General features: G+C 44.6%; 1 protein-coding gene across 1 annotated transcript in view; it reads left to right on the top strand.

Annotated features, from left to right (window-relative positions):
* Positions 1-15000, top strand: part of LOC123767801 (thrombospondin type-1 domain-containing protein 7B) — a 1125288-nt gene that overhangs the window by 1075025 nt on the left and 35263 nt on the right. The window contains exon 19 of the mRNA XM_069310712.1: positions 5332-5456. Within this exon, the coding sequence (XP_069166813.1) occupies positions 5332-5456 (125 nt within the window). The remainder of the gene's footprint in view (positions 1-5331; positions 5457-15000) is intronic.

Here is a 15000-nt window from a genome sequence, read left to right as displayed (position 1 = left end):
GCATGATCAGAAGGATTAAGTGGTAAGAGAATAAGTATAAAAGATGAAAGAAAAGCTTTATTGAGCATACATATAATATATGATTATGATATTGTTATGAGACATTGTACCTCTCCCTTTCTGAGTTTTTTCTTAAACTGTTGTGCAATATTGTAGCTTAAAACTAGGTCAAGTTTGTACATATCAGTAATAACATTGAGAAGATTTCGACACTGACTGATTAGGGCAGACTCCAGTTAATTGTGTGATCACACAAACGTGTGTGTAGACGAAAAGCATTAGACGTTCGGGCAGTTCTTATACTATAAGCATGTGGGGACATACACAATGAAAGTATATCCAGACTAGTACCCGAACTGAGAGGTATGTGCTACGAGGAGAGACTACGGGAATTAAACCTCACGTCACTGGGAGACAGAAGAGTTAGAGGGGATCACCACATATAAGATTCTCAGAGGAACTGATAGGGTAGATAAGGACAGACTATTTAACACAAGGGGCACACGCACTAGGGGACACAGGTGGATATAGAGTGCCCAAATGAGCCATAGAGACGTTAGAAAGAATTCTTTCAGTGTCAGTAGTAGACAAATGGAATGCATTAGGAAGTGATGTGGTGGAAACTGACTCCATACACAGCTTTACGTGTAGATATGATAGAGCCCAGAAGGCTTAGGAATCGGTACACCAGTTGATTGAAAGTTGAGAGGCGGGACCAAAGAGCAAGAGCTCAACTCCCGGAAGAACAATTAGGTGAGTACCATTGTAAGGATTTTCCTGTTTGTTCAAGATACACCGATTCACAATCATTAGAGGGAATCGGATACTCACAACCAGCTGTACCAGGGGAGTTTTTTTTATTTAATTGGACTTGATTGTATTATTAGTGAACACCAAATTGATATCAAGGTTCTTAAAAACTGGGGAAAGTTTCTCAAGCCCTAGCGCACGAGGGCCAATGAGTTCCTATATTTCTGGTTTTGCTTTGGGGACATGATTGTAAAACGTATGTTTAGCTTGCCCAAACGTGCAATCCAAAAACATCTTAGGGTATTGTAAACTCTTCCCAATTTCACATATTTTAGCAATTTCTTCATCAAAATACTTGGGGCTGCATACCCTGAAATCTCGAAGAAACATTCCTGAAAATACTGCCTGTTTAACTTTACTATGATGATTCGAGTTATAATGAACATGCGACTCTACGTTGGTAGATTTCCTATACACATTAAAATTGAACCTTCTATTGACTCTATGAATCATAATGTCTAAAAACGGAGGAGTACCATTCTCCTCATTCTCACATGTGAATTTTATTGAAGGTACCAAAGAATTAAGTTCATTAAGAAAAACTATTTGATCTTTGTCACTCGGCCATAAGCACAAATTATCATCGACATACCTAAACCAAACTACATAAGCAGGGATAATCCTTTATATTAGCAGGGATAATTCTGTAAATATGTATATATACACACACACACATACACATACACATACACATAAAGGGGCCGGTGGCTGACTGGACAGCACGCTGAACACATGATTCTGTGGACCCGGGTTCGATTTCCGGCGCCGGCGAGAAACAATGGGCATAGTTTCTTTCACCCTGATGCTCCTGTTACCTAGCAGTAAATAGATACCTGGCAGTTAGTCAGCGGTCACGGGCTGCTTCCTGGGGGGGGGGGGGTGTCTCTGGTGTGGGGAAAAAATAGTTAGTAACAGTTGATTGACAGCTGAGAGGCGGCCGAAAGAGCAGAGCTCAACCCCCGCAAGCACACCTAGGCGAGTACAACTAGGTGAATACATACATACATTTTCTGAATTAATGAAAGTTTGCATCAATAGGTTAGTTGGAGTTGTGTACGTTCGTGCCCTTAAGTATGATAAAAAGTAGACTCACCGCACTGTCACATGGTGTGACATGTGCCACATGGTGTGACATGTGCCACATGGTGTGACATGTGCCACATGGTGTGACGTGTGCCACATGATGTGACGTGTGCCACATGATGTGACGTGTGCCACATGGTGTTGCGTGTGCCACATGGTGTGGCGTGTGCCACATGTGACGTGTGTGCCACATGGTGTGACGTGTGTGCCACATGGTGTGCCACATGGTGTGACGTGTGTGCCACATGGTGTGCCACATGGTGTGACGTGTGTGCCACATGGTGTGACGTGTATGCCACATGGTGTGACGTGTGCCACATAATGTGACGTGTGCCACACGGTGTGACGTGTGCTACATGGTGTGACGTGTGAAACATGGTGTGACGTGTACCACATGGTGTGACGTATGTGCCACATGGTGTGACGTATGTGCCACATAGTGTGACGTATGTGCCACATGGTGTGACGTATGTGCCACATGGTGTGACGTATGTGCCACATGGTGTGACGTGTGCCACATGGTGTGACGTGTACCACATGGTGTGACGTGTGCCACATGATGAGATGTGTGCCACATGCTGTGACGTGTGCCACATGGTGTGACGTGTGCCACATGATGTGACGTGTACCACGTGGTGTGACGTGTGCCACATTATGTGACGTGCCACATGATGTGACGTGTGCCACATGGTGTGACGTGTGCCACGTGATGTGACGTGTGTGACGTGAGTGCCACATGATGTGACGAGTGCCACATGATGTGACGTGTGCCACATGATGTGACGTGTGCCACATGATGAGACGTGTGCCACATGATGAGACGTGTGCCACATGATGAGACGTGTGCCACATGGTGTGACGTGTGCCACCTGGTGTGACGTGTGTACCACATGGTGTGACGTGTGTACCACATGGTGTGACGTGTGCCACATGGTGTGACGTGTGCCACATGGTGTGATGTGTGCCACATGGTGTGACGTGTGCCACTTGGTGTGGCGTGTGCCACATGGTGTGGCGTGTGCCACATGGTGTGACGTGTGCCACATGTGACGTGTGCCACACGGTGTGACGTGTGCCACATGTGACGTGTGCCACATTGTGTGACGTGTGCCACATGGTGTGACGTGTGCCACATGGTGTGACGTGTGCCACATGGTGTGACGTGTGCCACATGATGTGACGTGTACCACATGTTGAGACGTGTGCCACATGGTGTGACGTGTGTGCCACATGGTGTGACGTTTGCCACATGGTGTTACGTGTTCCACATGGTGTGACAAGTACCACGTGGTGTGACGTGTGCCATATGGTGTGACGAGTACCACGTGGTGTGACGTGTGCCACATAGTGTGACGTGTTCCACATGGTGTGACGAGTACCGCGTGGTGTGACGTGTGCCACATAGTGTGACGTGTTCCACATGGTGTGACGAGTACCACGTGGTGTGACGTGTGCCACATAGTGTGACGTGTTCCACATGGTGTGACGAGTACCACGTGGTGTGACGTGTGCCACATGGTGTGACGTGTTCCACATGGTGTGACGAGTACCACGTGGTGTGACGTGTGCCACGTGGTGTGACGTGTTCCACATGGTGTGACGAGTACCACGTGGTGTGACGTGTGCCACATGGTGTGACGTGTTCCACATGGTGTGACGAGTACCACGTGGTGTGACGTGTGCCACATAGTGTGACGTGTTCCACATGGTGTGACGAGTACCACGTGGTGTGACGTGTGCCACATGGTGTGACGTGTTCCACATGGTGTGACGAGTACCACGTGGTGTGACGTGTGCCACATGGTGTGACGTGTTCCACATGGTGTGACGAGTACCACGTGGTGTGACGTTTGCCACATGGTGTGACGTGTTCCACATGGTGTGACGTGTGTACCACATGGTGTAACGTGTGCCACATAGTGTGACGTATGTGCCACATGGTGTGACGTATGTGCCACATGGTGTGACGTATGTGCCACATGGTGTGACGTGTGCCACATGGTGTGACGTGTACCACATGGTGTGACGTGTGCCACATGATGAGATGTGTGCCACATGCTGTGACGTGTGCCACATGGTGTGACGTGTGCCACATGATGTGACGTGTACCACGTGGTGTGACGTGTGCCACATGTGACGTGTGCCACATTATGTGACGTGCCACATGATGTGACGTGTGCCACATGGTGTGACGTGTGCCACGTGATGTGACGTGTGTGACGTGAGTGCCACATGATGTGACGAGTGCCACATGATGTGACGTGTGCCACATGATGTGACGTGTGCCACATGATGAGACGTGTGCCACATGATGAGACGTGTGCCACATGATGAGACGTGTGCCACATGGTGTGACGTGTGCCACCTGGTGTGACGTGTGTACCACATGGTGTGACGTGTGTACCACATGGTGTGACGTGTGCCACATGGTGTGACGTGTGCCACATGGTGTGATGTGTGCCACATGGTGTGACGTGTGCCACTTGGTGTGGCGTGTGCCACATGGTGTGGCGTGTGCCACATGGTGTGACGTGTGCCACATGTGACGTGTGCCACACGGTGTGACGTGTGCCACATGTGACGTGTGCCACATTGTGTGACGTTTGCCACATGGTGTGACGTGTGCCACATGGTGTGACGTGTGCCACATGGTGTGACGTGTGCCACATGATGTGACGTGTACCACATGTTGAGACGTGTGCCACATGGTGTGACGTGTGTGCCACATGGTGTGACGTTTGCCACATGGTGTTACGTGTTCCACATGGTGTGACAAGTACCACGTGGTGTGACGTGTGCCATATGGTGTGACGAGTACCACGTGGTGTGACGTGTGCCACATAGTGTGACGTGTTCCACATGGTGTGACGAGTACCGCGTGGTGTGACGTGTGCCACATAGTGTGACGTGTTCCACATGGTGTGACGAGTACCACGTGGTGTGACGTGTGCCACATAGTGTGACGTGTTCCACACGGTGTGACGAGTACCACGTGGTGTGACGTGTGCCACATGGTGTGACGTGTTCCACATGGTGTGACGAGTACCACGTGGTGTGACGTGTGCCACGTGGTGTGACGTGTTCCACATGGTGTGACGAGTACCACGTGGTGTGACGTGTGCCACATGGTGTGACGTGTTCCACATGGTGTGACGAGTACCACGTGGTGTGACGTGTGCCACATAGTGTGACGTGTTCCACATGGTGTGACGAGTACCACGTGGTGTGACGTGTGCCACATGGTGTGACGTGTTCCACATGGTGTGACGAGTACCACGTGGTGTGACGTGTGCCACATGGTGTGACGTGTTCCACATGGTGTGACGAGTACCACGTGGTGTGACGTTTGCCACATGGTGTGACGTGTTCCACATGGTGTGACGTGTGTACCACATGGTGTAACGTGTGCCACATAGTGTGACGTGTTCCCTCACACAGGATGTGTCCGCGAGGTACCCGACCCTCGCCCAAAGAGACCTGGTGCTACGTGGACTGTCCTATTGACTGTGAAGTCACACCCTGGACCCCCTGGGACGACTCCAAGTGCTCCTGTGGCGAGAACCGTAAGTTACTTCTTTATCTTCATTATCTCGATTCTAATTACCTCTTTATCTTCATTATCTCTTATCTAGTAAGTTGTTTGTCTTCATTATCTCTTATCTAGTAAGTTGTTTGTCTTCATTATCTTTTATCTAGTTACTTCTTTATCTTCATTATCTCTCATCTAGTTACTTCTTCATCTTCATTATCTCTTATCTAGCTAATAGTTTGTCTTCATTATCTCTTATCTAGCTAATTGTTTGTCTTCATTATCTCTTATCTAGCTAATTGTTTGTCTTCATTATCTCTTATCTAGCTAATTGTTTGTCTTCATTATCTCTTATCTAGCTATTTGTTTGTCTTTATTATCTCTTATCTAGCTAATTGTTTGTCTTCATTATCTCTTATCTAGCTAATTGTTTGTCTTCATTATCTCTTATCTAGCAAGTTGTTTGTCATTACCAGTTCATTATGCACTAAAGCACCATTAGAGCCCCTAATGTCCCTGAACTTTTCAGTGGTACCACTGAGATAATTCGGTTTGTGGTTGAGCAGATAGGATCTAAGCGTACAATGACCTGACACGTCGTTAACAACACCTCACTGGAGTTGCTGTGACGGAGCACATCATAAGGAACCAGAGGTCAGGAGACGAGGAGGAGCGTGACTCTGTTGATGGTCTCCTCGTCACTCCTGGAGAACCAGAGGTCAGGAGACGAGGAGGAGCGTGACTCTGTTGATGGTCTCCTCGTCACTCCTGGAGAACCAGAGGTCAGGAGACGAGGAGGAGCGTGACTCTGTTGATGGTCTCCTCGTCACTCCTGGAGAACCAGAGGTCAGGAGACGAGGAGGAGCGTGACTCTGTTGATGGTCTCCTCGTCACTCCTGGAGAACCAGAGGTCAGGAGACGAGGAGGAGCGTGACTCTGTTGATGGTCTCCTCGTCACTCCTGGAGAACTTGAAGGGGTTACCCTGTAGTACGGTCGGGTTCCTACTCGATTCACAATCGAGAATTCCGGGGTCGAATCCCGGCCGAGAGAGAAAGGTTGGGTTCCTTTCCTATTAGCTAATGCAACTGTTCACCGTGTAGTAAGTAATACTCAGCAGTTAGTCAGCTTGTTGTTGGGTTGTATCTTTGCGGGGTCAGTAATTCGATCTAGGGGGGGGAGGGACTTCGATATAAGCGTAACGTGTATGCATACGCTCTGGCTGCCTGTCCCCCGACACAGTGAATTACTATTATTATAACTTGTTGTAAGTCATTAGAGGTTATAACTATGTTACTACACAAACTTATGGCTTTGTTAACAATGGGCTATTACCCCAACAGTTTGGAGGTTATGTACGTGTACCATCAGTGTATCTTGTTACATGTGTACCAACAGTGTACCTTGTTACATGTGTACCTTGTTACATGTGTACGAACAGTGTACCTTGTTACATGTGTACGAACAGTGTACCTTGTTACATGTGTACCTTGTTACATGTGTACCAACAGTGTATCTTGTTACATGTGTACCATCAGTGTATCTTGTTACATGTGTACCTTGTTATATGTGTACCATCAGTGTATCTTGTTACATGTGTACCTTGTTATATGTGTACCATCAGTGTACCGTGTTACATGTGTACAATCAGTGTACCTTGTTACATGTGTACCATCAGTGTGTACCTTGTTACATGTGTACCATCAGTGTGTACCTTGTAACATGTGTACCATCAGTGTACCGTGTTACATGTGTACCATCAGTGTGTACCTTGTTACATGTGTACCATCAGTGTGTACCTTGTTACACGTGTACCATCAGTGTGTACCTTGTTACACGTGTACCATCAGTGTGTACCTTGTTACACGTGTACCATCAGTGTGTACCTTGTTACATGTGTACCATCAGTGTGTACCTTGTTACACGTGTACCATCAGTGTGTACCTTGTTACACGTGTACCAACAGTCTTGTGGGGTATTTTCCTAGTAGGCATTTAATTGATTTTTTATTTAAATACTTGCTGTACCCGGCCACGCGTTTTTGAGTCACAGCAACCTTAACTGTCCCCCAGTCTTATCCACTATTCCCCTCTCCCTCGTCCCCTCATCCTCCCAACTACTCCCACCTCTCCTGTCCTCTTGTCCTCCCACCATCCACCATTCCACCCGTCCCCTCGTCCACCCCACCATTCCCCACTCCCTGGTATGATGCATTCCCAAATTATCTGATGTTCCCATCAGAAAATTGTGAACATCAAATGAACTGACGTTTCAATCACTGAAAATAAGAACCGTTAAAAAAACGAAATGAAAAAAATTAAAAAATTAAAAAAATCCACTGTACTCACGAAATGAACGGTGTGGTAAACTAGACAGCTCAATACCAACCCAATGTCATACAAAATAATTAAATCAAAATGAAAATAAATCAAAATCTGTGAAAATTCAATTTATCAATGCAATCAAAAACACTGAAATGGAATTGTACAATATTTAGTATTGCGTGTACCTTGTGCCATCTCTTACGTGCAAGAGATGGCACTATTTTTCCAAGAAAAGCATGTTTTTACCTGTCACAGGTGTGGCATTTATATAGTAGGTATATAAAAACACGTACAGATTTGAATGGAATGTTGTGTTAAAATTTCAAATCAGTCAGTGAAGAACTTTCAGAGATTACACCGTGTGTTGCCCTTACGTCCAACAGATAGCGCTGTTTTTCAAAAAAGCATGTTTTCTCCTGTCACAGGTCAGGCATGTATATAGTAGGTATATAAAAACATGTGCCTATTCGAGTGCAACGTTGTGTCAATATTTCAATGCAATCGGTAAAGAGGTTTCAAAGATTTCCCTCACATGAAAACACAGTTTTTTTAAAAAAGGCATGTTTTTTCTTGTCACAGACTTGACATCTATATAATATGTATATTAAAACCTGCTCGTATGCTAATGGAACGTAATGTGAAAATTTCATAGCAATCTATGAAGAAATTTCGGAGATTAGCGACTTTGAACAAACGAACATTTCCATTTTTATTTATATAGATTGATTTTTTATATATTTTAATTTACTTTAATTCATTATAATATCTTATTATTACTTTAAAAAGTAGCCTGTAGGGTTTTATATTACATATAATATATATATATATATATATATATATATATATATATATATATATATATATATATATATATATATATATATATATATATATATATATATAATATATGTATGTATATATGTATGTATATATGTATGTATTTATGTATGTATATATGTAAGTATATGTATATATATATATGTATATATATATGTATATATGTATATATATATGTATATATATATGTATATGTATATGTATATATATATGTATATATATGTATATATATGTATATATATATGTATATATATATGTATGTATATATATATATACATATATATATGTATATATATATGTATATATATGTATATATATATGTTGTGACGGTAACGCGTTGGTGTTCGGCTGTTCAAAGCTAGGGGTATGGCCTCGTCACATAGTATTAAAAAAAAAATAGAAAATCTGGAACTTCGTCTGTGGTAAGGTAAGGAGAAGACACACAAAACACAAGTAAATTTTAACAATGGAATTTTAATTACGTTAAAGAAATAAAACATGAATAAAATGGTCAAACAAATTTGTATAATAAAATCAATCAAAATAATAAGAATAATTAAATGACACAATGAAAAGTTACGTTAAGACAAAATAACAAGAAGTGCAATAGACAAGTATGAGAGGTGCTGGAATATTGGCTTTAAGCTATCACCTCTCTCAGTATACGTATGCTAAAGCTTACGTCTAGCAGGGAGAAGTGTTAACTGTGAAAGCACGGAATATTCTGAGGACTGAGGTCGTGGTGGCCCCAGACATCAAGTAGTATGGGGGGGTGGAGTGCAGTTGCAGCCCGACCGGCGACCAATCAGAGGAGCCGGCAGCAAGACGGGTAGTTTGGCGGTTTGAGTCTGAGCAGGTGTTCCTGGCTGCATACGTTTTGCGCTCTGGCAAACCTTGGAGATGTTGTTGTCGTTGTTGGACATTTCTTCCATAGTAGTTTTATATAGTTGTATCGACGTAATTGTGGAGGGAAGAGCAGGCTCAATCTCTTGAAGGAGATTATTGTCACAACTCTCCCCCGAAGCCTGCGGTTCTGGAAGAAGTACGTCGTTATGAGATGGAGTCGCTTCTACTTCATAAACTCTGGAGAGATCATGGGCTAAGATGTTGTCGGAATCTTGGTATAACGTGTCTCCAGGTTGAATTTCTGCAGTTATCAAGCCCATAGTAGAAGACGTTGAGATGAGAAGTGGGCGTGCTGCAGGAGGTGTAGGGTGGTGTGGTCCGTGTTGATGGTGGACCGAGCACTTTTCAGGTGTGGAGTGGAGTGCTGGAGCTTCAGGATGAGGAAGAGTAGCTCCTTGCCAATTGTTCCGTAGATCCTTGTAGCAGTAGTCGCTGACAGGTGTATTCTCCTCGCCTCGTTGCTGCGTCGCGACACCACCAACGTCGGTACCACTGGCGTCGACATGGAGGATGAAGGGCTTATCTGACGAGGTGAGAGTGGAATTAGAATAGGGCAAAGGAGCACGATTATTATCCTGAAAGCATTTGGGAAGATCATTAAGGATTTCGGAATTAGAAAGCGCTGACTCCTTGTCAGTGCTTTCGGGAGGAGAAGCTGGGATGGTCTCACTGTGGATGTAGGGTTCTGTGAAGGTAGAACAGTTAGTCAGGACAGTGGGAGGAGTACCATTATATTGCTTCAGGAGGTTGACGTGGCACAGCTGGGTCTTCTGCCGCCTATCTGGAGTCTCTATTACGTAGTTGTTATTATTCCTGCACTCTTTGACGCGGTAGGGTCCTGAAAACCTGTTTTGTAAAGGTGAACCTGGGATAGGGAAATATGCAAGGACGAAGTCTCCCGGCTTGAATTTTCTTACTTTGCTGGTCTGGTCATAATGAGTCTTCATTCTCTCCTGGGCTTTCAATAGATTATCATGGGCAAAACGGTGGACTCTCTCTAGAATGTGTTGAAGGTTTTGAAGAAACTGGGGCACATTCTGATGCTCACTGAAGGTGGCATCTCGGAGAGAGTCTTTGAAAGCCTTAAGGGGAGTACGGCACTTACGGCCGTAGAGCATCTCATAAGGAGATACTCCTAGGGACTCATTGGGGAGACTTCTGTAAATACACATTATAAGGTCAATCTGCTTATCCCAATCCTTCGAGGTTTCACTACAAAACTTTTTCAAGAGTGCTTTGATTGTCTGATGACTACGTTCAAGAGAACCCTGTGAAGCAGGATGATAGGGGCTGGACAATACCTGTTTGATGTTGAACTCCTCCAGTGTCCTTTTGAAGAGATCACTGGTGAAGTTGGTACCACAGTCGCTCTGAATCTCCCTGGGAAATCCGTATTGAGTGAAGATCTTCAATAGATGTTTTATAACCGTAGCAGCCGTGATGTTCTTCACTGGAACTGCTATGGGAAATCTGGTGGTAGGACACAGGATGGTTAGGATGTAGGCGTTACCTGAACTGGTCCGAGGTAAAGGACCGACACAGTCTATTATGAGTCTGTGGAAAGGTTCCGCAGGCACCTGTATGGGAATCAGTGGCGCTCTGGGAATGGAGATGTTCGGTTTGCCTGCCATCTGACATGTATGACACTGTTTTACGTACTGTTTGACGTTATTTACCATACCTGGCCAGTAGTAGTCTTGACGAATTCCATGGTAAGTCTTGTTGAAGCCGTAGTGGGAGAGTGCTCCGTGGGCCAGGTGTAGAATAGTGGGCCGCAGGCTGGTGGGAATCACAAGTTGTTCGATGTTGGCCCAATCGTCCTCCTCCTTCAGTTTACTGGGTCTATATCTGCGGTAGAGCAAGTCGTTCTCTAGGAAGAACCCAGGAATACTGTCGGGTTGAGTCTCAGCCTGGAAAAACAATGGTGTTAAAGTAAAATCTTCCCTCTGCAACTTACGGAACTCCAACTTGGTCAGATGCTGGGGGAGTTTCTGAGGGTCTTGAGGGACAGCGGTAGCAGTAGAGTCAGCTGGCTGTGGACGTGCGGCTTGTGCACGGGTGGTCACGAGAACCGGAGGAGAAACTTCATCACTCTCTTGAACCTCTGCTGGAACATACTCTAGAATAGGGTTACTTGGCACAGAGTTACACACCTGGGGTTTGTCCATGACGATCAGGTTGGTCGGTTGCAGGTCTTCTGCCAAGTCGTTGCCTAGGAGAAGTTGCACTCCAGGCATGGGAAAAGGCTTTTCCCTGACGGCGACTTGGACTTCCCCGTTCACGTAGGGACAATCCAGGTGGACTCTGGCGAGAGGGTATGGAGTGGTAGCAGTGAGGTCAGTGATGAAGACAGTTTCTCCGGTGTAGGTGATGTTGGGCACAGCCGACTTCAAGATGATCGATTGTAGAGCCGCTGTGTCCCTCAAGATCTTCAATTTGAAACGTCCCTCCGGATTTGAACCGTTGGCAGAGACAGTTCCAGTATACAGGTGGTTACTGAAAAGAGAAAGATCATTAACATCAACACCAACATTCATCACAGGCTTACTGAACTTAGGAGGAGTTGGTTTGGGTTTTTGTTGGTCAGTGGTTCCCTTGTATTGAGACTTACCACACTTGTCTATGGTATGTCCATAGAGTCTACAATACTTGCAGTACAGTTGTGAACCAGCTTGATCGGGGCTCACTTTCTCGTAACTGTACCACGACTTCTTACTGGAGGATGGTTCGGGTGTCAGCCGGTGGATGAGGCTGTAAGTGTCAGCCGACTTAGCACACTTCAGGTAGTCGGTTTCTTCTTTATCTGTTAAGTAGAGGCGGACAGGAGGCGGCACACGTCTCAAGAATTCTTCAACAAGCATCAGGTTGACGAGTTCTGCAAAAGTAGAGACATGTGCTGCTTCCAGCCATTTCATGAAATACCTCCGTTTCGTGTTAGCAAACTCGAGGAAGGTAGTGGTACTTGCCTTCAGGTGGTCACGGAATTTCCTTTTATAACTTTCAGTAGAGAGGAGGTAGGCGTCCAACACTGCTTGTTTCAGAGTCGGGTAGTCATTCTCAGATGCCAGAGTACTGAGTGTGACTGCAGCTCTACCTGTAAGATAGACTCTGAGAAGTGTGGCCCATTGGTCGACAGGCCAACTGAGTTGATTAGCAAGGGTTTCAAAGGTGGTAAAGAACACATCAACTTCTGCTTCTACAAAGGATGGCATTAACTTACTTGCATGTGATATATTAAAACTGACGGGAAGATTGGCAGTAGCTTGCTGGCGTTGAGTGAAGTGTGAAGTTTCCAAGGCGATTTCGCGTTGACGACACTCTAGAGCCAGAGTCGCTTGTTGCTTGTCATGTTCGCGTTGCATTTCCAACTCGCGTTGTTTGGTTTCAAGCCGTACGCGTTCCTGCTCCTGGAGTAAGGCAATCTCACGTTCTTGTTCTTCTCTCCTCAAGGCGGCCTCGCGTTCTTGTTCTTCCCTCCGTATGGCAGCTGTTCGTTCTTCAATCTTGGCCAGCTCTAGTTTGAGTTTCAGCGTTGCCAAATCAGTTTTTTCTGCAATATAGTAAGTTTCATGAGTTTCAGAGTCTATCTTACCTTGCTCTAAATAGTAATCCAGCAACAGGTTGTGTAGGTCATTTTTGTTGGCTTGGTAGGGAACTTCTAGTTGATACTCATGTGCAAGAGTTTGTAATTCAGTCTTCTTGGCACGACTTAAAGTCCCTATTTCACCTGCTGGATTTGCACGGAAAGCTTGGAGACGAAACATGGTGAAATTAGCAAATAAAGGTACACGAATATTCAATAGTGAATGTCAGAAACAGGACAACGTGGCAACTGATACCTATCCTGTGAGATCTTTAACAATTAAAGTTAAGTAAAAGATGTTAAATGATTAAATTAAATCAAGAGCGCAGGAAATCTTGTACCCGGTACTCATGTAAGAGGATAAGGGCAAGAAAATCCTACTAACAAATGAAACAGAGTTTCGAAAACAAATGAAACAGTTAAATGCCTCAAAAGTAAAATTGGTAGTCCAAGGATGTAGGCATACCTTGCCAAGTCTCTATAGGACATAAAGCAAGTTTTTCCTACTGAATTTAATATGATACTTACAGAATTAGCGAACTTTTGTGCTCTGAAAAAGTAAGCTAATTCCCTACCGTTGTATGTATCATCATCTCTGACTGACGTGTAGGGGTGCGAGGTGTCAACATGTGACGAGAACTGCTGCTGAGGTCCCAATTCAGCAACTAAAGTTCGAGCTAGAGGAACTATGGCCCTCTTTGTCCTCCTACAGTCAGATTGCAGAAGACTGGGTACTCTTGACCCGGGGCAGACCACAGTACCAGGGTACCTATATGATGATCTGTCAAAATGAGAAATATTCAAGGGACAAAGATGGTAAACACGAGTAATAACACGGAGGGAGAGATGACCAATTAAGAGTATGACTGCGGCCTACAGTCACCACGTAATCCAAAGTTGTCTCACCTTCACCATATGTTACTCTCGTAATGCACAATACACCGCACCTTATAAAAAATGAAATTGAATATGAAAAATAGTAAAGCTACGTTAACAAAGTTAAATACGCTTACCATAAATTACCACTTGGCACCAGTACCTGAGTGAAGCTCCTAGGACAGGCCCCCATATAATATGTGACGGTAACGCGTTGGTGTTCGGCTGTTCAAAGCTAGGGGTATGGCCTCGTCACATAGTATTAAAAAAAATAGAAAATCTGGAACTTCGTCTGTGGTAAGGTAAGGAGAAGACACACAAAACACAAGTAAATTTTAACAATGGAATTTTAATTACGTTAAAGAAATAAAACATGAATAAAATGGTCAAACAAATTTGTATAATAAAATCAATCAAAATAATAAGAATAATTAAATGACACAATGAAAAGTTACGTTAAGACAAAATAACAAGAAGTGCAATAGACAAGTATGAGAGGTGCTGGAATATTGGCTTTAAGCTATCACCTCTCTCAGTATACGTATGCTAAAGCTTACGTCTAGCAGGGAGAAGTGTTAACTGTGAAAGCACGGAATATTCTGAGGACTGAGGTCGTGGTGGCCCCAGACATCAAGTAGTATGGGGGGGTGGAGTGCAGTTGCAGCCCGACCGGCGACCAATCAGAGGAGCCGGCAGCAAGACGGGTAGTTTGGCGGTTTGAGTCTGAGCAGGTGTTCCTGGCTGCATACGTTTTGCGCTCTGGCAAACCTTGGAGATGATGTTGTCGTTGTTGGACATTTCTTCCATAGTAGTTTTATATAGTTGTATCGACGTAATTGTGGAGGGAAGAGCAGGCTCAATCTCTTGAAGGAGATTATTGTCACAATGTATATATATATATATGTATATATTATTAAATATGACCGAAAAAGTAAGATTAATAATTCTAACACGAATTTTCTCAATCTTTCGTACATTTCGTTTCACTGTTGGAGGTAAATAAAAAATCAATTCTCCAAAATTAATTTTTATTTCTAGTCTGACGCGACACGAG

Source organism: Procambarus clarkii, chromosome 67 (genome assembly GCF_040958095.1).
Source record: "Procambarus clarkii isolate CNS0578487 chromosome 67, FALCON_Pclarkii_2.0, whole genome shotgun sequence".
Classification (NCBI taxonomy): Eukaryota; Metazoa; Arthropoda; class Malacostraca; order Decapoda; family Cambaridae; genus Procambarus; species Procambarus clarkii.
Note: the sequence above shows the minus strand (reverse complement) of the source record. Positions and strands in the feature narration are given on the sequence as shown.